Source organism: Heterocephalus glaber, unplaced genomic scaffold, assembly GCF_053883595.1.
Source record: "Heterocephalus glaber isolate CG9 unplaced genomic scaffold, H.glaber_assembly_v1.0 deba00001550, whole genome shotgun sequence".
NCBI classification, from domain to species: Eukaryota; Metazoa; Chordata; class Mammalia; order Rodentia; family Bathyergidae; genus Heterocephalus; species Heterocephalus glaber.
In genome coordinates this window covers 25187955-25215723 of record NW_028258343.1, presented here as the reverse complement: position 1 = coordinate 25215723, position 27769 = coordinate 25187955, and the positions used below count along the sequence as shown (strand labels likewise).

Genomic DNA, 27769 nt, shown 5'->3' with positions numbered 1-27769 from the left:
CCCCATGAAGGATACTCTTGTCTCATGATCTCTGCAAAACCAAAGGCCACAGAGCACCCAGTGTAGGATCACGTTCTCCACTGGGGAGCTGGCAACAGACAAATTCCAGGACAGCATAGCGGCAAATGTATGCTGGGTCCACAGGTGGAGCTCACGAGCAGCCCAGCTCAAAGTCCTCAGGTAGAGCATGTGGGAAGTCTGCTGCCTGCCGGCCATGGGCCCCACAGCTTCCCTCAAAATACCTTCCCACACTGCCTGACCGCCTGCTGGACAGACTTGCACACTTGTCCTTACCTTTCCGTATCAGGCATTCCTTCCGCAGGCCACACGTAGGTAACCCCAAAGCTGTGACTATGGCTGGGCTCCTTCCCAAGCCCCAGGCCCACGCACCCACCCAGATATCAGTAAACATCTCCACTTGTGTCCCCACCGACAGCTCAGGGTTAGCGCCCGAGACACGAGGCTCCTCACTGGCCGCCCTCACGCTTGCTCCTTCTCCTCTGTCTCCCCCCAGTCTGCCCATCCTCTGAGTCTCCCTCCCTCCACCCACCGCCCACCCCACGGGCCAGGCTCACCAAGCCCTGCTGGCACCCTGGGCCCCAGGGGGGTCCTCCTCGCTGCCCTGACGTCTGTGCTCCTCGCCATGTGCCCAGAGGCTCATGAGGGTCCTTCTGTCTCATGATCTGTGCACAATCAAGCGGGTCGCATCCTCGTCTGAACTCTCCGTGACTCCTCATCTTCTTGTGGATTGAGGCCACGTGACCAAGCCCGGACACAGGGCCACCCTCCGCCTCCCCCCAGCCCGGCCTCTCCGTCCTCCCTCCACGCACGCGCGTGCCCACTCCCCAGGCAAGGCAGGCCACCTCACACTTCTGCGCCTTGGTACCGGAGCCTCTCTTGCTGACGGGCCTCGCCCTTCCTGGTCCTTCTAGAACCCTCTTCTCTTTCGGGTTTCAGAGGCCTTGCAGGCAATGAGGTGTTTTTTTCTCCTCTTTCTCCTCTTAACACACCCACCTCATACACACCATCCTCCTGGTTCTCATGACGCCGTATGGCCCAGGTTTGTGTATGTGTCTAAAAGGTTGAGAGTCCTTTTAAACAGATGCTATTTTATTCATTTGCAGATCCCTAGTGTCTGGCCCATTGCCAACTGATACCTTGCATCACCAACACTTTAATAAATGAATACATGTGCAGAAAAGTCATAAAACCATAAACTGTATTTGTTAGAAGAAATTTTAGAGGCCAATCAGCCTAATCCTCTCAGATAAGATGCAGTAAAACTAAGCTTCACAAAAATTAAGTAATTTGTCCAAAGCCACACAGCTATGTAGAGTCAAAATCATGGGCTTGGATTGGTCCTGTGCTTTTTCCTACTTCAATACACTTTGTTTTTAAATGAATCTTATAGTTCATACTTTTCTGTATTTTTGACTGACCTTTTTTCCAGAAGAGACGAGTGAGATTTTACTTAGCAATTATTCTTATTATAATAAGCCTAACCATCATTCCTTTTCAATCAACACAAATGCTGTAAAGTTCTTGACAGTGAAGCAGTTACTCACTGGTCCACTTAGATTGTGTGGGGAGCCAAGGCTGAGCCGCCTGCCCTAAAAAGAAGGGGTGATAAAAGCCAGCTATTGATATCAGCAAGTACCACACCTTTCTTAGAAGCTTCCCAGAATTGTGTTACCTCCTCTTTGTTTTCTAACAGTGAAGTAAGAAGCTAAATGTTTAAAAATCATTAAATCCACCATGAAATCAGACAAAATGCTGGTGCAAATTACAGATACAATCCCTGAGAATTCACAGAAACTACGAAGTAGGATTGAGAATGACTTTAGGAAGGGCCGGGGACTTAGCTCAGCGGAGCTGCCTGCCTCACAAGTGCAAGGTCCTGAGTTTGATCCCTGGTACCAAAAAAAAAAGAGCAGTGGAGGCTGATGGAGGGTATCTCCTACCAAATTAGATAAATCTATGGACTGATCAGTTAATCAGGTCTATGGACTAGTCAGTTAATTAGGTCAGCTCTGCTGGATTGGAGATGAATTGGCTCAGATTTTTCTTTTTTACAATTACTCTTGAAGAGCAGAATGTTGCACATGTGTGTAACAAAACATACAAGTGCTCCATTTATTTCTCACCTATGTGCAAATTTTAGAAGTTTTTTTAGTGGGAGCAAACTAAGAGAGAGCTAAGGGAGGACATCTGTAGATTTCTCATCCTCTCTCTGGTCATTATTTGCATGAAGTCCTCATTAGCAGGTCTACAAAGATGGGTGGCGATTTGCGCCTCCCCTGGAAGGTCTGCTGATGCGAACCACTGAACTGCAGAGGGGGGCATCCGAGCGTGACCCAGGGCCAAGAGCAACATAAGGCCCAGGACAGGACAGAAAGTCCCAAGGAGGCGCAAGAGGTGGCTTAAACTCGGGTGTGGCTCTGCACCATCTGAGGTTTTCAAGGGGAAAGGGTAAGCTCACCAAGCAACCCCCTTCCCACCCACTTTCTTTGCTCTCTAGTCCCCAGGACCTAGAACAGTGCCTGGTGGATGAGGAATGGACAATAACTAAATGCTGAAGGAATAAATCCATGGATCTTCTTGGCACTTCACTCAATCACCAAAGGCCTAGCATTGTAGAGACTACCTTGAAAAATAGACACAAAATCCAAAAGCAACAAATGTTCCCTTCTTTCTCTGTCTCTCATTTATGTGAATGAAGGTGTCTCAAAACTCCAGCTCCGGTTGGGCATGGTGGTACAACCCTGTAATGCCAGCACCCTGGGAGGCTGGCAGGAGGATCACAAGCTCCAGCCCAGTCTGGGCAATTTGACGACTTAACAAGGCCCTATCTCAAAATAAAAATCATTTTAGAAAAAGAGCTAGGGTCCCAAATTTAAAGACCCAATCCAAAAATAGGCATCTGAAATGAACAGACATTTCTCAGACAAAGAAGTAGAAGTAGCAAATAAATACATGAAACAATGTTCAACATCACTGATCATTCGAGAGATGCAAATGAAAACAATGCTGAGATTCCACCTCACTCCAGAAAGAACGGCTGCTATCATGAAATCAACCAATAACAAATGCTGGCGGGGCTGTGGGGAAAGAGGAACCCTGCTCCACTGCTGGTGGGAGTGTAGACTGGTGCAACCACTGTGGAAATCAGTATGGAGATGCCTCAAAGAACTAGGACTGGAAGTCCCATTTGACCCAGCTATTACCCTGCTGGGGATCTTCCCCAAAGAATTAAAAGAATCATACCACAGTGATATATGTGCACCCATATTTATAGCAGCACAGTTTGTAATAGCTAAAGCTTGGAAACAGCCCAAGTGCCCATCAACTGGAGACTGGATAAAGAAAATGTGATTTTTTAATAAAATGGAGTACTACTCAGCCATAAAAAATGAGAAATTAGAGACATTTATAGCTAAGTGGATGCACATTGAGGCAATACTCTTAAGTTAAATATATAGGACACACATGTGTAAATACCGAATAGTTTCTCTGGTGTGAGAAACTGAAAGTGTAAATAAGGACTAAATGTATAATAGGTCATGTGAAATAGGAAGGAAAGGGGCAAAGGGGAAGGAAGTGGGAGGGCTAAGGGAAAGGATAGAAGGGAATGGGATTAATATGAGAAAATGGAAAAACAGGAACAAAATCTTTGTAAATAGGGAGGAATGGAGGGGTTGAAGGGAGGGCTGGGCAAGGGTGAAAAATAAGAACCAAGAGAGACTATGTAAAGGTGCAAATTTCCAATGATGAATGTCATTATATTGTATACCTAAAATGTACCAATTATTAGAATGAATAATCGATAATGTAAAATAGGAAGAAAAGGTCCAAAGGGGTAGTGGTAGTGGGAGGGGCAGGGGAAAGAAAAGAAGGGAAAGAAAAAATGATGAGAAATGGAAATAAAGTCTTTGTAAATAGGGAAGGGTGGAGGGCATGAAGGGAGGGCTAGGAATGGGGAAAAAATAAGAACCAAGATGCATCATGTAAAGGTACAATTCCCAATGAGAAATGTAATTGTGTTGTATACCTACAATGTACCAATAAAAGAATTTAATACAAAAAAAAATTTTGTTTTAGACAGTAAGTACATCTTTTAGATTAATTTGTAACCCAGTGTTGATCAGATGTTGTTTCCATAATTTTGCTCAAACTGAAGTTAATTCCCCTTCAACCAACTGAACTACACTTACATAGACTCAGGTGAAAGACACTGAGTTCCTAAATAAATGTCTCCCATTCTTTAACAAATGGATGCCAGCTCCCAAAAGCAAACAGTGAAGCGCCTGCTGGGCAGCCTTTCCTTCTCTTAGGAGCAGCGAGACAGCAGCGTTTCTCGGCGGCCAGCCGCGCCCTCTGCTGGAGCCTCTGGAGATCGCGCTGCACAGGCGAGCACGGACGCCCGGCCGGCAGTCGGGAGCTGCGCGGAGTGGGGCGTGCGGGTCTCCGCGGTCTCCCCGCGCTCGCCCTCGGAAGCAGCCGAGCTAACGAGTGCCGGTCGGACCCCGTGCTCCAGGCACTCATGGGGCCTCACACTGAACCCCAGCCCCTCCATACAGTGCGCGGAGCAGGCGTCGGGACGCGCGAGCTCGCTCTTGGCGACGGCAGGGTGCCTTCCGGGACGGCGCAAATTCACACTTCTCACTGCGGGCTTCAGAGCTGAGGGTCTCCCCGCAGCTTAGCCGAACTCCAGTTTCTCCCGTTATCTGTCCCCGAGAGTCAACTCAGCCCACTTCCTGACCCTTTTCAGCTAACACCCACTTGTGGGCCCAAGCTTTTCTATCCTGCCCCCCTGCCCGGAACTAATCTCATTCTTTGCTTCCTGCCCTGATCAATAGGGCAGAGGAATCAGTGTTTCAGTCCCACATTGGACCCTTTCCCAACGTGAAGTTTTAAACTTGGGTTCTCATCTGATACGCAAGTCGGATACTATGTAATTCATAAGATTCAGTTAAAGAAGGTACTGTTAGGGTACAGTGCCGGCCTTAAAAATCTGTCTCTGGAGTTTTGTGCACATGTATCTTTGGCTAAATAATCTCCACAGATACATTTCTGGTTTGCAGGGTTAAACGTATAATTTCCCTTTCAGTTTTGTTATTCACTAACTTACTCTTTTTTAGAAATTGATCAATTTCTATCCCAAGCAATAGTAGGCAAAGGTGAGCTTACTCATACCTTTGCCAACTACATATGTTTTTATCTTTGTCAACTCAATAGACAAAAGAATTGGTAATTCATTTTTACTTTACTATTCTGTGGTTGTTGCCAACTTCAATGTCTGTCACATGCTGTTTAGCCATTTATAATTCCTTTTTGAAGGGCTCAGCATGTTCTCAACTTTACTTGTTTTTATGTATATTACAGTTGGTAAAATTTTATCTATTGTACAAAATACCTTTTTTCACTTTTGGCCATGCTTTTACTGTATTCTGTTTATTGTCATAACAGTTTAAGTTTGAAATAGGAAAATTTATTGATAATATCTTTTAGGGAATCTGGATTTTTGAATCAGATTTTTCAAGGTACTCTATTCCCACTCCAAGATTATAGAACCATTCACTCCTGATTTCTTCTAATATTTTAATACAGCAAATTATTGAGGTTTTTTGGTTGCTGTTATTTGTCTGTCTGAATGAAAATCACTCCCTTTGTTTAGCATCTCCTAAAATTTATTTGAATCCAGTAGTGATGTAAGGATTAACTTTTTATTTAAAATAGTGCCTTTTTTTTAAGGGCCAGAGATTTAGCACAGTGGTTCCGGCGCCTGCCTCGCAAGCACAAGGTCCAGAGTTCGAATACCAAAAAAATAAAAATAAAATAAAATAGTGTCCTTTTGGCCGGGGATTTAGCTCAGTGGTTTTGCCACCTGCTGCGCAAGCACAAGGGCCTGAGTTCAATCCCTGGTACAAAAAAAATAAAATAAAATAGTGCCTTTTTGGTTTGAATTGTCACTTTTATCGTATTCCATACTCCCTCATGTACATAGTTTTTTTTTAGACTCTATTCCATTGTACTGATCACCTTATTCCTCTACCAATACAAATTGTGCTGATTTCTAGATGCCTGATAGAATTTATGGGTTGTGGTTTTATTATCTTATTTTAATGTTATACACTGACATCCAAGAAAGGTATTGATGTTTGTATATGATTTTTTTTTTTTTTTGGTACCGGGGATCGAACTCAGGTCCTTGCACCTGCGCAGCAGGTGGCGAAACCACTGAGCTAAATCCCCGGCCCAGTATATGATTTTTTTGAAACAGGACAACCTTGTGAAACCTATTGTTTTTTGTAGTCTTTCAGTTGATTTTTGGTTGATTCCCTTGGAATTTAAAAAGCAAATTTTAAAAATGTATTACAATCGTCTAATATCATAAAAACTATATCATATCTGCAATCGTTTTTCACTGTCCATTCATAAAAACCTTGCTACTTCAACCTCTTGTACCTTCATTCCACTAGGACATTGATCACACAGTTTACCTTTTTATATTCCCAACTGCACCCACCACAAAGTGGAATAGACATACATACATGGGAAACATTGAACTGGATTGATTTTCCTAACTTAGCCCTTCTCAACTACAGTTCTTCAGTTGTCATGATTTGTTATTAGAAACAGAATTTTCTTACCAAAGATTAGAAAACTGAAAAGAGAGCCTGGCATGGTGGTGCACACCTGTTATCCCAGTATTCAAGAGGCTGAGGCAGGAGGATCACTGGGAGTTTAAGGCCAGCCTGGGCTACCTAGTGAATTTAAGGCCAGCCTAAACTGCATAGCAAGATCCTATCTGAAAAAGCCAAAACAAACAAAAATGCAAAGAAACAATGCTTTTAATTTGCTATTTTTCCCTGTGGATCTACAAAAAAAGTAGGACATAGCAAAATGCACCTCCACAAATTATTTGGCCACAAATCTTTGTTTTTTCTCTTTTATGAAGATTCTCACCCACACTACTTTGTTTTCTGCAGTACAGCATCTAGAATTCGGTAACATACTCAGCGGTCCCAGGCAGCTCCCTCCACCAGTGTAAGAGACCTATCTCAAGCTCAGAGCTCTGACATGGGCATTTTTGTCTAGCAATTCTGCCACTCTTTGGTCAAGGCTTTGTGTCTCTTTTACATGAAAGATGTCGCAATGTCAAGTGAAATCGGATGATCTTCACAGCACAAATTCACGTTCAAAAGAATGGCACAGAAAATAAAATAAGCTGCACATCCACGGCTACCTTCAGGGGCCCCTCCTGCCCACTCTGTCCCTCTGGCCAGGCACTGGGTAGGAGCCGGGTCAGGACGTTTTCTCTGAGAGAGCAGCCCGGCAGGCTGTCTGTCCTTTGAGGTCTCTCCTCGTGGGTGTGAGCGGAAGGCGACCCAGCAGAGGAGCCAGCTTTTCTAGTCCTGCTGCCAAGCCCCGAAACCAAGGAACCCACGCTAAATATGAAAAAATGTAAATGAAAACGGAAGGACGCCTGTAATTCGAAAGGCAATCAAGATCAGTTTCAACAGCAGGGAAATCTAACAAATTACAGTGGTATGTTCCTACATGCTAACGATTCTGTTTCCAAAAAATCTTCAGCTATAGGGGGAAATCGTAATATAACGTGAAGTGAAAAAGGAGAGGTACAAACACTGTACAAAATTATATGTAAATAGATCTTTGAAGGTATATGAGAAACTAAAAAATACATAACCAGAGGTTAGTAGTGTTGGAATTACAAAGATTTTCTCTTTGTTCTTTTCTCTTTATCTTATAAATATTTTTAAATATATACATATTCTTACTATAATTGGAAAAAGACTTTTTAGGAAAGGAAACATTTCATCATCCCATGTTTCCACTTTTAAGTTTGAATTACAACTGTAAAAAACTAGACAATTACATGTTAAAGGCAATGAGATCTTTAGTAACAATTTACATAAAATGGCAAACTGTTTCTAAAATGCCACTCTGTAAAGTAACTCTAGTAGTGTTTTAAACTATAAATTAAACCCAAAGTGTGTAACACAGCTTACTTTTTTAATCTACCTCAGAATTCTGTATCTGATAGGTTAGCAAAATATTGTAAAATGTATGACTTTTTGTCATATGCATGCTACCAAGCTATTTCCTCTATGTTTAGATTTTAAAAATCAGTTTAGTCACTGTTTTAAACCCAACTAGATTACAACTGAAAAGAAATGCAGTGGTTAGGTTCAATGTTGATCTTATGGGAGAATTTGATTTGGTTCTCATCCATTTCAGTTTGCGACTAGAATCACGGAAAGAATTAAGTTAATGAACTGAAGTACAACTGTATACAGTAATGATAACAACCACAAGTGAGAAAGAAAACATACATTTCCATATCAAAAACTCATTAATTAAAAATAACAAAGGCACAGTAGAACAAAGGAATTTATGCGTAATTCTTTTGAAATTAAAGTGTGGCCTCTCACACAGCATTCACCTCTGCTTCACTGGGTATCAGCTCTGTCACTGTAACCTGTTCACAATATAAATGTCAGTCTGGAAGTGGCAGATTTACCCTGTGGCCAAAACTATTTCATATTTTAGGACACATATTAGTTACTTTATAATAAATTATTTCAAATAGAATATTTTACAGTGTGCAAAATTACTTCTACTTAAGCCTCCTAAACTCAGTGCCTACACCACCATCCCCCAATGTCCCGGCCCGTGGGTAAGTCAACGGAGACCCTAGAGGGGGAGCGAGGATGAGAGGGGACAGGGGACACGAGAGATGGAGACAAGACAGGTTTCTGATCAAGTCTCGTTTATTGCAGAAGCTGTTACAACATATATACCGTAGGGCTAGAGGGGAGGAGCAAGAGGAGGGTACTGGGGCTACTTCCTTGTTGCCGGGTAGATTTGTAGCAGGCCCGGATATGTCCGTAAAAGGCACTCAAGATTTCCAGCGGGGGGGGGCAGGGCCCCCTACAGGTCCTCCCTTTTAAAATTATTTTTTAGAAAAGCGTCAGGAGAATCAAGCCTGCGGGGGCTGAGCCTGTCTTGGGTCAGAGCAACATACGTGTCTGCACCGTGCACCTTACCCGTCATCGGTTAACCAGAGAATCAAGGCTCTGGCACCTGTCTTAGGCGGCACACGAGGGCTCTCTCATTGCATGGCACGCTTGCTCAGTTGCCCGTCATTGGCTTGCCAGCCCGCTCACCAGGTGGGGCGAGAATTTTACGCCGTGGCAGAGATGGAATCGGCCCATGTAGCGTATGTCCAGCCAACATCCTGACAGTAATTTACCGCTGATTTTGACGTACATCTTTGTCTCCACTATAGCTCCAGGGGAAATCACAACCTTACAAAATCAGAACTATCCGAGGACATTTTAGTTACTAAGATTAACATAGGTTAAAATACAAAGGGGAATACAAGGCTTTTAAATCATATCAGCCTGAACCTTTTATCTAAAAATCAAAGCGATTTCTACGTATAAGCATTGGTATCCATTGTATGCAGCAGCATGACAATAACAGACAAACACATACAATTGCAATGGCAAGAAACAATTGTTTTACCCATTGTAGGTTGGGTAGCCATGAGGTCAACCATTTAAATAGGTCTCCGCCATCCTCATTGTGCACCTTATTAGCCAGGTCTTTCAATTGTTTTATTGTATCATCGATTTTTTCTCCATTGTCAGTCAAATTAAAACAACACATATTTTTTATTTTTTCACAGCCCTGGTGATGAAAAAGCAACAAATAATCTATTGCTGCTCGATTATCCAAAATAGCTTGTCTTTGTTCCTGTAATTCTTGATTAATCAACGCCAGGGCGGTGGAGGTGGCATTCAATCCTTTTACCACTTTACAGGCTAATCTTCGTACTGCCGCTTCCGCGTGCACCCCGATGGACGGCAGAGCAACAAAAGACCCTATCATGACTAACACTTCTGCATCAGTCAATAGACCCACATCATCATTACATCCCGGGGCGGTATACGGCGACCACCGTCTAATTCGATTAGGTACAATCAAATCAGTTCTGTCTGGTAATATCACAGCCAACCGACTCAAGCAACAACGAGTGTCACTCAAGTTGGCCGGAATGTAATTAAAAGTTTCCCTTTCACAAGTGTAAAACCAACCCATTGGCAAAGAGACATGGCAATTACTATACATAATTTCTTGTTCAACACGGCAGGACATGTTTTCCAAACGTTTAACTTGCAGACATTTAGTTGTACAATTTCTGTATACAGCACATTCGGTCTTATTAGACATAATTACCTTAGGTGAATATAATTTGACAGCATTCTTGGGCCTGTGACAAGTAGCAGATCCCCAATTGTAACTATCTGCATATGTGAGATTTTTTTCTGGGATATCTTTAAACAGAGTATAAGGCCGCAATGATTCCAATGGGGTACATACAGGAACGAGGCAACTTCCCAACATATAATGAAAGTTTACATCAGCACTTAGACAAAACTCAGACAAGTTGAGCGAGCCTGCCAACTGAATCCATATATTTTTCATGTGGTCTAACCCTTCTGAAGGCGACACCACCCATACCCTGGTCAGCAACATCAGGGGAACTAGGCATTTCCAGCTCATCCTATTCTTGTTTTCGGATCGTTCATTCAGCCAGATGTCCTTCATGAGTTCCCTCTTCATTGTGCGCCGGAGGTCCAAACTTTAAATGATGACGATGTTCCCTAAGATCACATGATATAAATTTCACTAAGGAGTCCCTTTGAGGAATTAAGACCAGAACAATATTTTCTGGGTGGCCACTTCTATATTCATCAAAGGGAGTTCCCATCTAAAAATCACTTTAATCTAATAAATTCCAGTGATACCTTGATCCAAGAGAAAAGCATATCTTTAACAAAATAACATCATCAATGTAACAATGGGTGAATATCCCTTAAAGAGAAAAGAACATTTTGAGCTCAATTACATGACCACAAACAACAAACACTAGACAAACATGTAAGACGGTGTAGAACATCAGGGTGCACCCAAACATTACTAGATAAGCTGAATTATATCCTTGCTCATTTTAAATTGAAATTGTGGGCGCCATTGTTAACTGATCAGGATTGGACAGCGTCAGGTCATCGGCATCATCAGCACGCCCATCAACTTGTTTTACTAGGCGTTCTGGGAGCCATCTGGCTGACTTCATTTCCTTGGAGTAAATACACACCGATCCTCGGCCCCAGATAAGTACAGGATCGGGCCCGTGCCATGAGTGGTCCAGGGGGTCTTTCCACATCACCGAGGCAAATTGTCGTTGCGTCTCTGGTTGCCAGAAACGATTGGCTGCAGATGAACCTTTGGCATCCAAATTTAAGAAGTTAAGAATAAATAGTGCATGTGATATCAGGTTTCTAGGAGACCCCTTGGTAGGGTACCATTCCCCCTTTTTTATTTTGTCTAAAGTAATTTTGAGTGTGAGATTAGCCCTTTCTATAATGCCTTGTCCTTGAGGATTATATGGGATTCCCGTTATATGTGTTATTTCAAATTGTTTGCAAAAGTTGGAGAAGCCAGAGCTGGTATAGCCGGGACCATTGTCTGTTTTAATTTGTTGTGGACATCCAAGTACTGAGAAGGCAATGAGGAGATGAGCGATGACATGTTTAGTAGCTTCCCCGGACTGCAGGGTGGCAAATATGAATCCACTATAGGTATCAATGTTGACATGTATATATTTAAGATTTCCAAATTCAGGGTAATGCGTGATGTCCATTTGCCAGAGGGCATTTGGAATCAAGCCACGAGGATTAACTCCCAGATGAGGTGTAGGAAGGTGTAGAGTGCACGTAGGGCAGGCCTTAACAATTTGTCTAGCTTGTTCTCTAGTAAGCTTATACATAAGGCGAAGCGTGTGAGCATTAAGATGATGCAGTTGGTGTGCCTTTTGTGCCTGGTCAATTGGAATGGGGGCATCAGTATTTATTGAACAGGCCAAAACTTGAGGTCTTGTAGCTAGGTCTGCTAAGCGGTTGCCCTGTGTGAGTGGGCCAGGTAAGTTAGAGTGGGCACGAAGGTGTCCAATGAAAAAGGATTCGGATCTCTTTCTGATTAAATCTTGTAATTGGAGGAAGAGACCACCAGTCTGAGAAGCAAGTTTGATCAATCCACATGTTTCCAATAAGGGGACAGATTGAGCAATATAAGCACTGTCAGTAAAAAGATTAAAAGCTCGGGCAGGGAATGTAGAAAAGACCGCTATAACCGCCTGCAGCTCGGTTAATTGGGCCGAAGAGTGGGCGGTTTGGAACTGGGCAATGTTATCGTCCCACACATAGGCAGCCATCCCAGTGGAAGAACCATCTGTAAAAACGGATAGGGCTTCTGGCAGAGGAGAACAAGAAGTGACCTTTGGGAAAATGAAGTCATGTCTGTTAGCAAAGTCAATGAGTTTGTTGGGAGGATAGTGATTGTCCAATAATCCTGAATAAGAAGCGAGAGCAATTGGCCAGGAATCGGTAGTCTGCATAAGCCAATCGATTTGATCTTTAAGGTAGGGTTGGATAATGACATCAGGTTCCTTTCCAAAGTACATCTTTCCATGGTCTCTACCTAGAACAATCAGGTCTGCAACTGCAACATAATAAGGGTAAAAGGCCCGCTTAGGGGAAACTGGGAGATGAACCCATAAAAGGGGAGCGGTTTGCCAAAAGACAGCGGTGGGGGAGAGAGAGGTTCTGCAAACGATATATTGTAAAGGAGAGTTATAATCTACAAAGGTAATTGTCTGATTTTGAATGGCTTGTTCTACCGTGCTAATGGCTTTGTGCCCCTCAGCAGTGAGCTCCCGAGGCGAAGTGGGGTGGCTATCACCTTGCAGGGTATCATAGAGAGGCTTCAGGTCATGTTTAGTGAGCTTTAAATAGGGCATAAGCCAATTAATATCTCCGAGCAGTTTTTGGAAGTCATTCAGAGTTTTAAGACCGTCCAGCCGCAAGGTGAGCTTCTGGGAGGAAATATGATGTCCCTTCATCTGAAATCCGAGGTAACTGTAAGGGTCTTTTAGTTGAACCTTATCAGGGGCAATCTGGAGGCCACAAGATTCAAGGGCCCGCCGAAGGTCAGCATAACAAGCCAAAACCTCACTTCCCAATTGTCCCGCCACGAGAATATCATCCATGTAATGGATAATATACATTTGAGGCCAATTGTCTCGGGTGGATTGAAGTGCTGTGGCTACAAATGACTGGCACAGGGTGGGACTATTGGCCATGCCTTGGGGTAGCACTAGCCATTGAAAGCGCTGCATTGGGGCGCAGAAATTGGTCGCCGGGAGGCTAAAAGCGAAGCGTTTTTGATCTGCAGGATGTAAGGGAATGGTGAAAAAACAATCCTTTAAATCAATAATAACCTTATAATATCCAAGGGGGATGGCTACCGGTGAGGGAAGACCGGGTTGTAAAGCTCCCATGAGTACCATAGTTTTATTAACTGCTCTGAGATCTTGCAAGAGCCTCCATTTTCCCGACCGTTTTTTAATGACAAAAATGGGAGTATTCCAAGGGGAGTGGCTAGGAATGATATGGCCAGCATGAAGCTGCTCCTGCACCAGCTGTTGAGCTGCTAACAACTTCTCCTTGGAGAGGGGCCACTGATCGACCCACACTGGATCATCCGAGAGCCAGGTGATCTTTTCAGCATGGACCGCAGGAGTGTCAGCGACCCCTATGGAAAATGGCCCAACCCTGCTCGAGGGGGCCGAGGGACAGGCTCAATAGGGTGAGTAAGGCTAGTAGGGTGTTTTCCCAGCCCTGTTCCTGGAATGTACCCATTTTTAAACATCTGCATAGTGACAATTTCATTGGGGCTGGAAATAATTATCCCCATTTGTGATAATAGGTCTCTCCCCCATAAATTAATGGGTAACCCTGAGATGATATAAGGTTGAATGGTGCCCTGATTACCATCTTGGTCCCTCCAGGTCAGATCTTTGGCACTTTGTTTAGGATTTTGACTCTGCCCTATACCCTTGAGATGGGTGAGGGTGTCCTTCAATGGCCACGCCTGAGGCCAATCCTCTCCCTTTATGATAGTTACATCAGCACCAGTGTCGACCAACCCAGAAAACTGTCTCCCATCTAACCACAAGGTCATGAGAGGCTTTTGTGCTGAAAGTACCTCCGACCAGTAGACATCAGATGAGCCGAAACCCTGGCTGCCTCGGGCGTTTTTAAGAGCCTTATTAGAGGTGGAGAGAAGGGGAAGGAGTAACAATTGGGCAAACCTTTGGTCTGATTGAATGGTATTAATAACTTTGGGGGAAGAAACCATAACTTTAATTTCCCCAGAGTAGTCACTATCAATCACTCCTGGGTAAACCAGCAGTCCATTCATGGTACTGCTGCTTCGGCCTATTACGAGGCCAAAGGTCTCCTTAGGTAAGGGTCCAAAGACTCCCATAGCAAGGGCCTGAACTCCCATTTCTGGGGTTAATACTGTGTGGGTGGTGGCACTGAGGTCCAATCCGGCACTTCCTTTTGTGGCTCTGACGAGGTCCGAAATGGATTGCTGTTTATTGGAGCAAAATTGAGCGCCCCGTAAATTTGTTTGGAATTGGGGGCCCGGGGCTGGCCCCCTTTCCCGTTTCCCGAATTCAAACCCTGGAGAGGGGGGAGGGGTCGACCCTGGGCATCAGTCTTGGATCGGCACTCACTCGCCCAATGCCTCCCCCGATTGCATCGGGGGCAGGGCCCTGGGGGCGGAGCGTCGGGGCCCTGCATTTTAGCGGTCGGGCATTCTCTAGCAAAATGGCCGATGGCCCCACACCGGAAGCATTTATTGCCGACGTGGCGTTGTAAGAATTGTTTGACTGTGAAGCCTTGCATGGCGGCCGCCATGGCAAGGCCCTGTTGGTAGGCGGCCCCAATCTCAGAACAAAGGCGAATGTAGCCGGAAAGGTCAGTTTTCTTTTTATAGGGGCGGATAGCGGCCTGACAGGCGGCATTGGCGTTCTCAAAAGCAAGCTGTTTAACAAAATCTGTCCCTGTCTCCGCGCTCCCAAAAATCCGGCCTGCCGCCGTGAGAAGGCGGTGGACAAAGTCCGCAAACGGCTCGTCCGGCCCCTGCCGGATATTAGTGAGGGAGGCACTCACGTCTCCTTTGGAAGGGAGTTTCCTCCAGGCCCTAGTGGCTGCGGTCTGAATCTGGGCATACAACCCCACGTCAAATTGCATTTGCTGGTCGTTAGCGGCGTAGGCCCCCTCCCCAAGAAGCATGTCAAGCACCCAACCATTCCCCGCCTGAGCATTGCGTCTAGCGGTCTCTCGACAATTCTCAACATACTCAGATTTCCATAATAAGTAGTCACCTCCTGCAAGGGTGGCACGGGCCAGAGTCTGCCAATCAATTGGGGTGAGCCAATTTTCTGCCACCGATTCTAGAATAGCCATGGTGTAAGGTGCAGTGGCCCCGTACTGAGCCGCAGCCGTTTTAAGCTCTTTAATAACCTTAAAATCAAAGCCGCCATGGTGTCTCCATGCCTGACCCTGTGCGTCAACAGTCTCAGTGACAGGGAAGGCTTCCACGGGCTCAAGTTCTAGGGGTACCCTTGACCCGGACGGCACCCTGGGGGTCGCCCCTCTAATGGGGGGTCGTGGCTTATGGGTGTCCTCTCTAGGGACATTTCCATGAGCCTTGCCTGTTCTTAAGCCCTCAAGCTGGGTAATAAGTTCTTGATGTTCCTTTTCTAACCTTATCTGTTCTTTTAGAAAGTCTATTTTGTCCCGGAGTTCCTTTTGGGGATCAACAACAGGATAGGCCAAAGCGGGAGTGCTGGGGCCTGGACGGATATAAGGAGGGGGGCACCCAGAGCCGCCCCGCAATGCTTCCCCCGCAGACTCGTCAGTTCCGGAGTCCTTTTGGGGTGGATCTGGGGGCGGAGGCAAGCAGCGATAGGCTTGAAGGGAGGGATATAGGGGCGGAACCTCCTGCGAGGGTGGGGTTGCCTTAGAGGCAGTGATGGAGGAAGAGGAAGCGGGGGTCCGGCAAGGCTTTGCCTTATAGGGCTTGGCAGGGATCGCGGCCGTTTGGGATTGGTCCGAGGGAACGTTATGTCCGTCGGGGGCGGGATCATCATCACTGTCAAAGGACATCAAGTCCTCTTCCTCGTCTGGCGAGGAAGGCGTGGCCTTAACTGGCCTGGGTCCCGGCGCCATATTGGCGTCCCGGGGAACTGCGTCAGTGTCACCAGCGGGTGTCAGCTCCTCACCACTACGGAGGGCTACCTCCCCAACCTGTATAGCCTGAGCTACCAGTGGATCCCTTGCTTTTTGGGAAATAATATCATTAATCAAATTCCAATATGAGAACGCCGCAATCGGGACCTTCCCGGGTCCGCAAGTGGCATAATAATCCTGGAGAGCCTCCCCCACCTTTTTCCATCTCTCTTCGTCAATGGTTCCCTCAGCAGGGAACCAGGGACAGAGATGTTTAATAAAATCAAAAAATTTCAGCAATTGTTTGACTGTAACCTTTACCCCTCGTGCCTGTAATGTCTTCTTGAGACCTTGCACAAACAGTTCGTGCTGACTAATGCCCTGTCCCATAATCGCTGCTCAACTTACCGAGGTGCAAAAAGACGGCAGGTCCACGTCAATCGCAAGCCTCTTCTATGTCGAGTATGCTCTTTGTTCCTCAATCTTAATCTTAGGGCCCCTGAGCAGCGTCCTTCACTGGATCCCCCGTTCTCTGGCCCCACGTTGGGCGCCACTTGTCCCGGCCCGCGGGTAAGTCAACGGAGACCCTAGAGGGGGAGCGAGGATGAGAGGGGACAGGGGACACGAGAGATGGAGACAAGACAGGTTTCTGATCAAGTCTCGTTTATTGCAGAAGCTGTTACAACATATATACCGTAGGGCTAGAGGGGAGGAGCAAGAGGAGGGTACTGGGGCTACTTCCTTGTTGCCGGGTAGATTTGTAGCAGGCCCGGATATGTCCGTAAAAGGCACTCAAGATTTCCAGCGGGGGGGGGGGCAGGGCCCCCTACACCCCAAGACTCTATGACAGATAATAAAGAAATAAAATAACCAGGCTTATCTTTTGCAATTATGAGTATTCCTAACTTACATCAGAAAAAGAACTACCTTGCCTTGCTACCACTTCTCATCAGAAAAGATCTCAAAAATTTATCAGTTAAAGCAAGTGGAATTCATCTTCTAGTTCCCACAAAGACAAATATCAGATTCGTAAAACTTATCAGGTTAATTATACATGACTGTAGGCAGGTGTTTAAAATTGTGCATTGCGCCCCCAAAACCAATATGTTACCAAGAGCTGTAAAACTGACAAGTTTCAGCATGTGCCAGTTAGTGTTCTTCATCTCTTCTCCAGTGATGGTTGTTAGATGGCTGGTCTTCTGATTTTCTCCATTTTCTATATGAATTCTTTAGGCTTCATCACCTCAACTGAAAGAATCTCTAGTAGATTTTTGGGTCTTGTTTTGCAATAATAGAGTATCCTTGCTTTTTGAAATAATGTTTAGACCTTTTAGTTTAGAACTTTGAGTCTTGGAAAGCTTGAAACATTCCCATAGCAGCTTTCATAAGCTAGCTTCCTTTCCTCCCATGATGGAAGTGACCCACTGAGTAAAGATTAAATCTTAGAAGAGCACTTCATGTGGAAAGGAAACAAAATAGCACAAAGTGCATCTCAGAAAGCACATGACACATGCGCAGTCTGAAGTTAGAGCACTTCATTGGGTCATTGCCACTTGATATCTCAAGTTGGCACAATTATAATAAAGAATTATCAAAAAAATCAGAAGCACCTAAATCAAGTGATGCAACAGAGGAAGAACAGAATGCTTTGAAATCGAATACATTTAAAATTAAAGAGCAAACAAAGCTGAAATTAATAGATAAATTCTCTGAGGTGAGTTAAAGATAAGAAAGTTCATTAGAGAGCTCTCAGATCTTTACTACACATTAACTAAAACATTGCCTTATCAGGCCTATTGAGACAGAAACCAGCCACCAGCGACCTAAGATATGTTAAGGGGTAGGTGCCCTGAAAGGGAAATGTTGTACAGAATTTCAATTAGCCTAGGATTGAGATAAAGTAAAGCTAGGGCCCAAAACAAAGAATTTGAAATTTGCAATATGCAGAAGTGAGCCACTCTGAATACCTGCTTCTCAGATTGTGAAGCATTAACTCTTTAAGGCCAGGTATTTTGGGGATGTTGTTCTTTTTAATGACAATCTGAAGTGTCAAGTAAACTTGTTTTCTTAAATAAATTATATAAAGTACAGCAAATGAAACATAACCTTTTCTAAGTGATATGAGGTTCACATTGTAACACATGCCTGAGGCTTCATTTTGAGCTGAACATCTTTTAGCAAAAGTTGACAAAGACTGTACAACATAAACTTGAATTGTTGCTGGATTTAACCCCTAAAACCTATTTACTTGAAAAGAAATCTCTTGCTGTTCACCTGCTCTTTGTTCATATTTTTGCATTTTTGGGGATAAGGAGCCAGGTGTGGTGGTGCACACCTGTAGTCTCAGCACTGAGGAGGCTGAGACTGGAGGATTGCCATGGTTCAAGCCCAGCCTGGGCTACATAGTGAGCTCAAGGCCATCCTGAACAACAGAGCAAGACCCTGTCTCAAGAAAAGAGGAATAGATTAAAGGGTATTGTTGTAGTCAGGGTTTGCAAGGGAATAGATTTAACACAGGGCACATAATTTACAGGATTATTTTATAATTTTCATCCAAAAAGTCAAATGCAGAGGAGTGCAAGAGATTTGTCCACACACTAGAGACCCAAAGGCTTGGATCCCATGACAATGTCCTGCACAAGTCCAGCCAAAGACCCAGAGCCCACACCAATGTCAGGCAAATCCATATCAAGGACCTGCACTAGGAAGGCCCACAGGCCAGTGGTGAAAGCTAGAGAGCCTGTGCTAGTACAGTAGTGGATCTGTGCCACCAGGCTGAGAGATCTGCACTGGACCAGGAAGCAATGCTTAAGCTGAAGAGCAGAGCTCCTCTGAAGGGAACAGCAGCCATTCCCAGCAACAGCAAGGACCCGAGCTCCTCTGAAGACGAGAACAGCCAAGTTCACATCAGGAAAACCAGCTGCGTCAAGCCTCCCCAGGAAAATCATCAGCATACACTCTTCCCCTCCAATTCTCCTTTTACGCTACTCTGGCAACAATCCTCAGGTGGGTCTTCCATGCCCAAACCATGCTGACTCAGTTCCAAGTTGATCATAGTTAATCTACCACAGATACACAGCTACGTCCAAGGAATCTCACCATCTTTCTGCAAAATATGGTTGAGAAAAAGAGACGAAAGTATCTTTCCTAACAGATTTTTTTCATCCAACAAAATTTGTCTTCTTCGCTGTGGCTACTGGTTCCTTTTGCCTTATTAGCTTTTAAGATGGAGCACCAGACATGCACCTTTAAAACTCTAGATCATTCTTGTATCTCACTTGTTCTAACTTCACTGGTAGGGTGTGACAAAGAAGTATCCTTGAAATATAGAGAGTTTGCATTATTCTGGTTTGGGAGTTTAACAGCACATGAATTTGCACTTGTGCAAGACAAAGTATGTTCAGAGATATTTGTTGCAGAATTTTTCATATCAGCAAAAGGTTGGAAGCAACCTAAAAGTATAATAACATAATGCTTAATCAAAATTAAATCTATTTATATCATCTTCTTTTGTGTGGCTTCTCCAGGTGACCTTGTTTGAATTTCTTCACCACACAGGCTGGCGATCAGGCTACTTACATAGTGGCTTAGAGCTTGGCGGAAGTGTTCCAGCTCTCAAAGCATAAGCTGTATTGTCTTAGAAATCACAATGTCACATCTGCTCATTTTATTGGTTGCCAGAGAGTCACAAACATATGCCCAGATTCAAGGACAAGGGAGTTAAACACCCACCTCTTGATATGGCAGAGCCAAGACTATAGAAGAACAAGTAGGATGAGAGAGATTACTGTATCACTTTTTAAAAATACAATGTGGTTCCTTAAAGTAGTCATCATTTATATGGTTCTGATATGTAGAAATTTCAGTTACCATAGTTTCCCAATATTACATGTCTAACTTCAGTTAACATCATATATTAACAGTGACTTATTACATAAAGTATAAACTTCTCAGCTACCCTTTCTGTCCATAAAATAGAGGTAAATAGAAGATGGAAGTGTGATCAGAAATCAATTGTGTCCCCTCTCTCAAAGTTTCAGTGGTTGGCCACTGTGCATTGTTATTCAGTTCATGCACAGACAGCAAAGCATGTCATTGAATTGCCTCTTTGTTTTCCAGTGGCAAATTAACATCACATTTTGTAAAATAACACTTGCAAAAATGAATAATTGAAAGACAAAATTGGCAGCAAATGTAAAGCAAAATAATTTAGAAGTGAAATTTGAATCAAATAGAATTAGAAATCAGTAACCACATGTTAGCATTCTGTTACTATAAAAAAATACCTGAGATGATCAACTTTCAAATTGTCTCTCAGTTTTGGAGGGTCTACTCCATAACCAGGCCAAGCCATTGCTTTTAGTCCTTTCACAGGAAGGTAGACAGTGTGACAAGGGCATTGGCCCAGCAAAGCTGCTCACCCCATAGCCAGGGAGTGAAGAAGAGAAAGAGGACAGGCCCCACACATCCCTAGTACCTAAAGACTTCCCACTAAGGCCCCTCTCCTAAAGGTCCTACCTCCCAATGGCACCATGTTCCAAAACAGGCTTTTAACACATGGGCCTTTGGGGACATTCAGGATAAAAACAATAGCATGACAACAATACTGATATTGGTGCCATTTCACAAACTCTATACATGGAGCCTGGGGAAATAAATGAAAGCAAATGTATGAACATAAAAGAAGGAATTTATTGTGTTGAAAAAGATGAAGGTATCTTATAGGAAGTCATGACAGCAAAAACCAAAACAATCACATGAAGTGTATCTCTTGGAAAATGTTTTTCCCTGTCCCTTCCAAGTCTGGAGTTATTTTAGATACTAAAATTCTGGAAGGTTGGTATTTAAGTGGCTGCTCTTTTTTGTAAAGATATATTTACTCTTTGTTACTATTTAGAGCTCTCCAAAATCTGGCATATGTGGAAGGTGACTGGATCATGGGGGTATTATGCTCATCAGCAGTTTACTTCACTGATGAGTTCATGGTTGACTTGCTATTAGGCCTAGTTAGAGGAAGGTCATTGAGGGTGTGAGCTGAGAGGATGTATTCACCACCACCCCCATCTGTCTCTCTGTCTGTCTCTCTTTTCTCTCTTCCTGGCCACAATGACAGAGCAATATTCTTCCACCAAGCCCTTCCATCATGCTGTTCTCCCTTAGAGCTAGTCAACCACGGACTGACCCACTGAAACAGTGAGCCAAAATAAACCTCTCTTCCTTTAGGTTGTGGATGTCAGGTAATTTTTCTCAATAACAGGAAATCTGACTGATACAAAGTTTTGTACAAGGAGTGGGGTTGTTGCTATGACTATACCTGATCATGGTGGTTCAGAAGCCTTTGGAACTGGTTTTTGGGAGGATTTTGGAAAGGTCTGGAGATGCTGGCTAGAAAAGCCTTAAAATTATGTAAGCAGAGATTAATGGGAGATTCTGGTCAGAAATCAGAAGGCTAGAATGGTGATGGGAATGCAGACAATAAAGGCCAGGCTTAGGAGGTTTCAGTGCTCAGGAGGTTTCAGTTAAGGAGGACTCCACTGCCAATAGCATAAGAGACTATGCAAAATTTTATTCTAGCAAAGAGTCTGTCTACATTTTGCCCATGTCCTAAAACTTTGTGTGAGGCTGAATTTAAAGATAGTAGAATAATTAATCTGGCAGAGAAAATTTGAAGGCAGCCAATGTTCAGGCTGTGCCATGAGTACAGCTTGTTGTTTTTAACCACATCAACAGTAAAAATCAGGAGAGAAAAGAGGGTTGAATGAGTCAAAAAATTTGCAGTTTGGGCAGAAAGAAAGAGCCAGCAAAGTTGGGGCCATGGAGAATATGGTTGCTGAGAAGATTAGCACTAAAATAAAAAAGCTAAGCAGTTTGAATTAGGACAACAGAAAAGACAGTTTAAATGCATCTTAAGAATCAGCAAGACTTCATCCTTCGCAGGCTCAGAAGTACAGAAGTATAAACTTTCATTTGAAAAAAGAGCCGCTGAGCAATCCGTTCAAAACGGGCCACCTAGAAAATTAGTTCCCTGAGATTCATTTCATCATGCTCACCATTTAGGCACTCAGAGACCACTCCAGCCATGGTCCTAGGTCTAGCTACAGTCTGAGCTGGCAGCAGACATCAGAGTCATCTGATGGCTTTACAGGTATGGGAAATGCAAGAGTTATGGGGTCATGAAAGCTGCTGCCCACATTTCAAAAAAAAAAAGCCTGGAAGGTCCTCAAGGAATCCCTAGGAGGCAGTGTGTAAAGCTGTGAGAGTAAAGTCAAAGGAGCACTGAAAGGCCAGGAAGTTGAAAATGCCAAGAATGTGGAATGCTTGTTAAGGAAGGCTGCAAGTAGTGAGCAGAGCCAGCCCAAGAGAGAGGCCATGTGGGCTGTGATGAGCAAGATCATAGAAATGGGGCTGCCTGAGCTCTTTGGAGCTCACATCTCACCATAAATACTCTGGTGGCTGAACATGCAGGAACAGGATTTGCCCTGCTGGTTTCAGACTTGCATAGGTCCCATTCCTTTCTGTCCCCTTATTCCTCCCTTTTGGAATGTTTACCTTGTGCCATTGTATGTTGGAAAGATTTAACATTCTTTTTTATTTTTACATGAGCTCACAGGCAAAGGCTTCTTTGGATGTGTGTCTTTCAGCAATGCTGGGATCATTTAGACTTTGGTAACTCTTAGAGATGGACTAAATACATTTTGCATAATGAGATGGACATGAGCCTTTTGGCAACCAGAGATAGAATGTTATGTGCCCCAAAAGTCCCATGTGCTTGGAAGCTGACTGGATTATGGGTGAGCTATACTTATTGATGGATTAGTTCACTAATGAGTTCATAATTGAATTGCTGTTAGGAGTTTGGGGCAAGGTGGGGGTCTCTGGAGGGGTGACCTAGAGGGTGTATTCTTTCTCCCAGCTCCTCATCTTTCTCTCTGATTCCTGGCCACCATGACATGAGCAGGTTTCCCCTTTAGGCCTTTCCACCACGCCATTTCTACCATGGAGCTAGCCTACCATGGAGTGAACCCACTGAAGCTGAGTCAGGTTTAAACTTCTTCTCCTTTAAATTGTGGGTGTTGGATATTTTCTCAGTGGCTGGAAATCTGATTAATACATTCCTAAAGTAGCAATCTCAAAAGACATTCCATCTCAAAGGAAGATATTTCCAGAAATTGAGACTAGATATTGGATAACTGCTTAAGCATTTTACCTAAAGCTACCCCTGCAGTGCAAACTATTTTAGGAATATAAGTAAGAAGTTTTCAAAAGCAAAGTTAGGTTCCTGATCCTTTTTCCTTTCTCTTATCTCCAGAGATAGAGGAGCCAGAGTCTGCAATAGGATTTCACTGCCTCAAGGGCTCCCCCAACTTTCAATCTTGTATAGCTAGAACAGCCCCTCAGCATGGAAGCTGAGGCAGCCCACAGCATCTGACTACAGCACCTGTCACCCTGCTGACCCAATGCCACACTCATGGGCCAGAATTTCTGCTGCTTCAAACCTTAAAGCTAGACCTGAATCTATGGGTGAACAAAGAAAGCAGCTTCCCAAGGAGAACCCGGTAGGGAAAGAGGGCAGACAGATAGTGCCCAGAGAAAGAACTCAGTGAAAGATGGGAGTGGGAGTTGCCTGGGCTGGCCTCAAACTTGCAACACCCTGCCTCAGCCTCCCAAGTGCTGGGACTACAAGTGTGCACTGAGAACTCTTAGAGAGCTATATTTGTGAGAATCAACATCATTGTAGAGAGAAGGTGAGCCAGTCCCAGCACCCGGAAGGAAGCTCCCTGCCTCCATCCCAAGCTCCTAGGGCAGAGAAGCTGAGCCGGCCCCAGAACCCAGAAGGAAGCTCCCCCACTGCCACCCCTAGGGCAGAGAAGGTGAGCCAGAAGCGCCCCACCCTGTGGAAATGAGAAGACACATAAACAAGCCTCAAAAACAGACTTCCAGATCACCTACAGCAACCCCAAAGGGAAACGAGATGGAACAATCTGATACTCAACCCCCTGGACTCTCTGAACTGGCAACAAAAGAGGATCTGGGAAAAATGAAATCAGAAATAATTACTCAGATAACAGCAAAGATTTTGCTCATGGTGCAAGTCATGATTAATAAATCTAGAGAGAACACAGATCAAAAAATAGAGGATCTGAGGAACATGATGGAATCCCAACATAGGAAACAAATGGAATCCATAAAACAAATGCAAACAGATTTCCAAGAGATTAAAAACTCCACTGAAAGTCTGCACAACAGAATGAACCAATGTGAGGATAGAATTTCACATATAGAAGATAAGATTGCAATTAGTGAGGAAGAAAAGAAAAATTGCTTTAAAATTGTAAAGGAACACGAGAAATCAATCCAGCAGCTGCTAGACGATGCAAAGAAGAATAACATAAGACTGACTGGAGTCAATGAAGAAAGAGGAGAGAGTGCAGATGACATAAAAAACTGTTCACAGAAGTGATGGCAGAAAACTTCCCAAGGAGGGGAAAAGAATTTGACATACAGATAAGTGAGGCATAGAGGACTCCAGCTAGTCTTGATCAAAAAAAATCTACACATAGGCATATAATAGTTAGGATTCCAGAAATCCAACAGAAGAACAAAATTCTACAAGCAGTGAGAGAAAAGAAACAAATCACATACAAAGGAAAGCCCATCAGAATCACAGGGGACTTCTCAATGCAAACCCTCAAGGCAAGAAGAGCTTGGAGAGATGTATTTCAAGCCCTAAAGGAAAACAGCCTCCAACCCAGATTGATGTACCCTGCAAAACTATCTTTCAAAATTGGTGAAGAAATAAGGTACTTTCATGACAAAGAGCACCTCAGAAACTTCATGAATACCAAAGCAGCACTCCAAAAAATTTTAGACAATACCCTAGGAAAAGACAATGAGGATCACAACCCCAGGAAACCCAGCAGAATGAATCCATTGGGCGTGACAAATTAAATGCAAAGGGGGAGAATCCAACAAAAAGAAAAAGTCATGACAAGGCTTTTAAAATTTTTAACTTCATCTCCCTAATGAGTGTATAATTCAATCTTATTATTGTGCTGATTGGTATTTTTCTGATTCCAGAGTTGCACACCATTCCTTGTGCTATACTGGCTATTTATCATCTTCTTACGTCTACATTTTAATTGGGTTGTCTATTAATGAGCTCTAAGAATTCTTTATATATTCTGGTCATAGGTTATATGCATTGTAAATATGGTCTGTTTAAGGACGACTTTTCATTTTAATGATGTCATTTAAAGTTCTAAATTTTGATGGAATCCCATTTATCAATTTTTTTCTTTTATACATCATGTTTTTTGTATCCTAGGTAGTTCTTGCCTACCCTGAATTCATAAATATTTTCCCTTACAATTTCTTCTTAAAGTTTTATACTTTTAGGGTTTCTTATTTAGGGTCCCAGATCCTTTCAAGTTATTTTCATGTATGGAAAAAAAGAGTTGAGGTTAATTTTTTATATATGGATACCAGGTGTTCTAGTGCCATTTGCTGAAAACACTATCTCTTCCTCGGCTCTTAAATTGAGTTTATATTCTATAAAATGCTAATGTTAAACAATCTTTCAAAACTCAGTGGACCATATATGTGTGATTCTATTTCTAGATTCTCTGTTTTATTCAAATGATATATATGTCTTTCCTTACACCAATACTGCCTTGATTACTGTAGCTTTAGAAGAAGTCTTAAAATTAGGTACTAAATGTCTTCCAACACTGTTTTTGTTTTTGTTTTTAACTTTTCTAGGTCCTTTGTACTCCTACATAACTTTTCAATTTCAATATCCAATTCTTCATTTATAGCAAGTATACACAGACCTAAATTTTTATATATACCTTGTGTTTTCTACTTCTGCTAAATTCAAGTACAAGTTCTAGGGGCTCCTAGAGATTTCTTAGTATTTTCTCTGTAGATGATCATTTCATCTACATATAAAGATTTTTGCTTCTGCCGTGCCAATCCTATCCTAGTTGTGTCATTTTATTGCCAGACTATTTTGGTGGGGACTAGGTTTCAAAGTTTAATGGACAGATGAAGAGTAGGTATATCTGCCCTTGTTCCCCACCTTAAGGAGAAAGCATTGTATCTTCTCCATTTATATAAGGCATTCTTGCTGGAAGTATGGAGTACATGTCTTTCATCTGTTGAGAAGTTTCTGTTCTACTTCTAGGCTCCTGATAGCTTTTACCATGAACAGCTGTAGAATTTGGTCCAATACTTTTTCTCCAACTAGTGACAGGATCATATGGCTTTTTCCTTTCCTCTGTTAAAATGATGACTTTTGGGGGTGGATCTTCCAATGCTGAACCAACACTGCCATCCCTATAACAAAACCACTTTCTACATCCTGCCAGATCTGACTTCCAATAGTTTGTTTTGTTAAACAAATTTCTATCTATGTTCATACTTTTTTCTTCTATTATCTTTATCCAGTTTTAGGATTAACACAATGTTGAGTTCCTAAAATGAGGGGAGAAGTGTTCTTTCTTTTTTCTGCTTTAATTGTTTGATATAATTTATCAGTTAAAATGTTTATGAGCCTGCTGTTGTCATATAGGTAGGTTTTCAAGCTAGGAATATACTTTCTTTAATAGGAGCTATTCAAATTTTATATTTCCTCCAGAGTTAGTTTCATTAATTTGTCTTCCAAGGTACTTGTTAGAAGGTACTTCTATAGAAGTTTCCATGTCCTTTTAAATTCTGTAAAATCTGTAGTAATGTCTCCTAGATCTTAATATTGTAATTTAAAAAATGTATAACTGATATTGTGTAACAGGAAGAAAAGGTCTAAAAGAGCAGGGGAATTGGGAAGGGTAGGGGAAGGGAAAAAAGGGAAAGGAAAAAATATGAGAAGAGGAAAAAAAATTGAAACACGGTCTTTGCAAATAGGGAAGGGTGGAGGGGGTGAAGGGTGGGCAAGGGAAGGGGAAAAAAATAAGAAACAAGATACTTACGTAAAGGTACAAGATCCCAATGATGAATGTAACTGTATTTTATACCGAAAATGTACCAATAAACTTAATGGGAAAAAAAATAACCATTCAATAAATAGTGATTAACTAGATTAACATGGCATTCACTGTAGTTTAGGCTCTGTGTATGTGTAACCAGCTATTACTGTTAACTATTAAAAGAATGTCCTTACATTCTATGAATTTTCACAAAGATTTTTCAGAGTTAAACATAATAGCAAATTGTAACAATGGGTCCTACTGGAAGTACAGGTTCAGCAGGTTTCTTGGGCTGCTTTGATCCCAGGCAATTTTCTTCATTCTTCTGTCAGTTTTAGCTCAGTCTGAGGTCTCTGCGTTCCTAGTAGGTGAGTTCTGCATGATTTCCTCCGACTTGCGCAGGAGGAATCAGGACCCAATGCACATTTGCCCTCTACCCCTCTCCCACCCTGCCCTAGCACCGGAACAGACGGTGGTGGCCACAGCTGTCTTTGCTTTGCCCTTCTGAAATTTCAAGACGCTGGCTGATACTCTGGCCAGGAACTCCAACTTGCCCAGAACTGATGGCCCCACAGGGTGGCTTTGCGGCAAGCACCACGCACAATCAGTGGGGCACTTATGTCGAACTGGGTGCCC

The 27769-nt window shown here is 43.2% G+C and overlaps 1 protein-coding gene and 1 long non-coding RNA gene across 2 annotated transcripts in view; both read right to left on the bottom strand.

Annotated features, from left to right (window-relative positions):
- Positions 1-523, bottom strand: part of Ros1 (ROS proto-oncogene 1, receptor tyrosine kinase) — a 104118-nt gene extending 103595 nt beyond the window's left edge. The window contains 1 exon segment of the mRNA XM_087190217.1: positions 295-523. Coding sequence (XP_087046343.1) covers positions 295-523 — 229 coding nt within the window.
- Positions 524-8774: 8251 nt separating this feature from the next.
- On the bottom strand, positions 8775-16994 carry LOC147824291 (uncharacterized). The gene is made up of 2 exons (XR_015442611.1): positions 16578-16994; positions 8775-10691 (listed from the first exon to the last, which is right to left on the bottom strand). It is a non-coding gene; the product is annotated as an uncharacterized LOC147824291 (long non-coding RNA).
- Positions 16995-27769: the final 10775 nt, after the last annotated feature.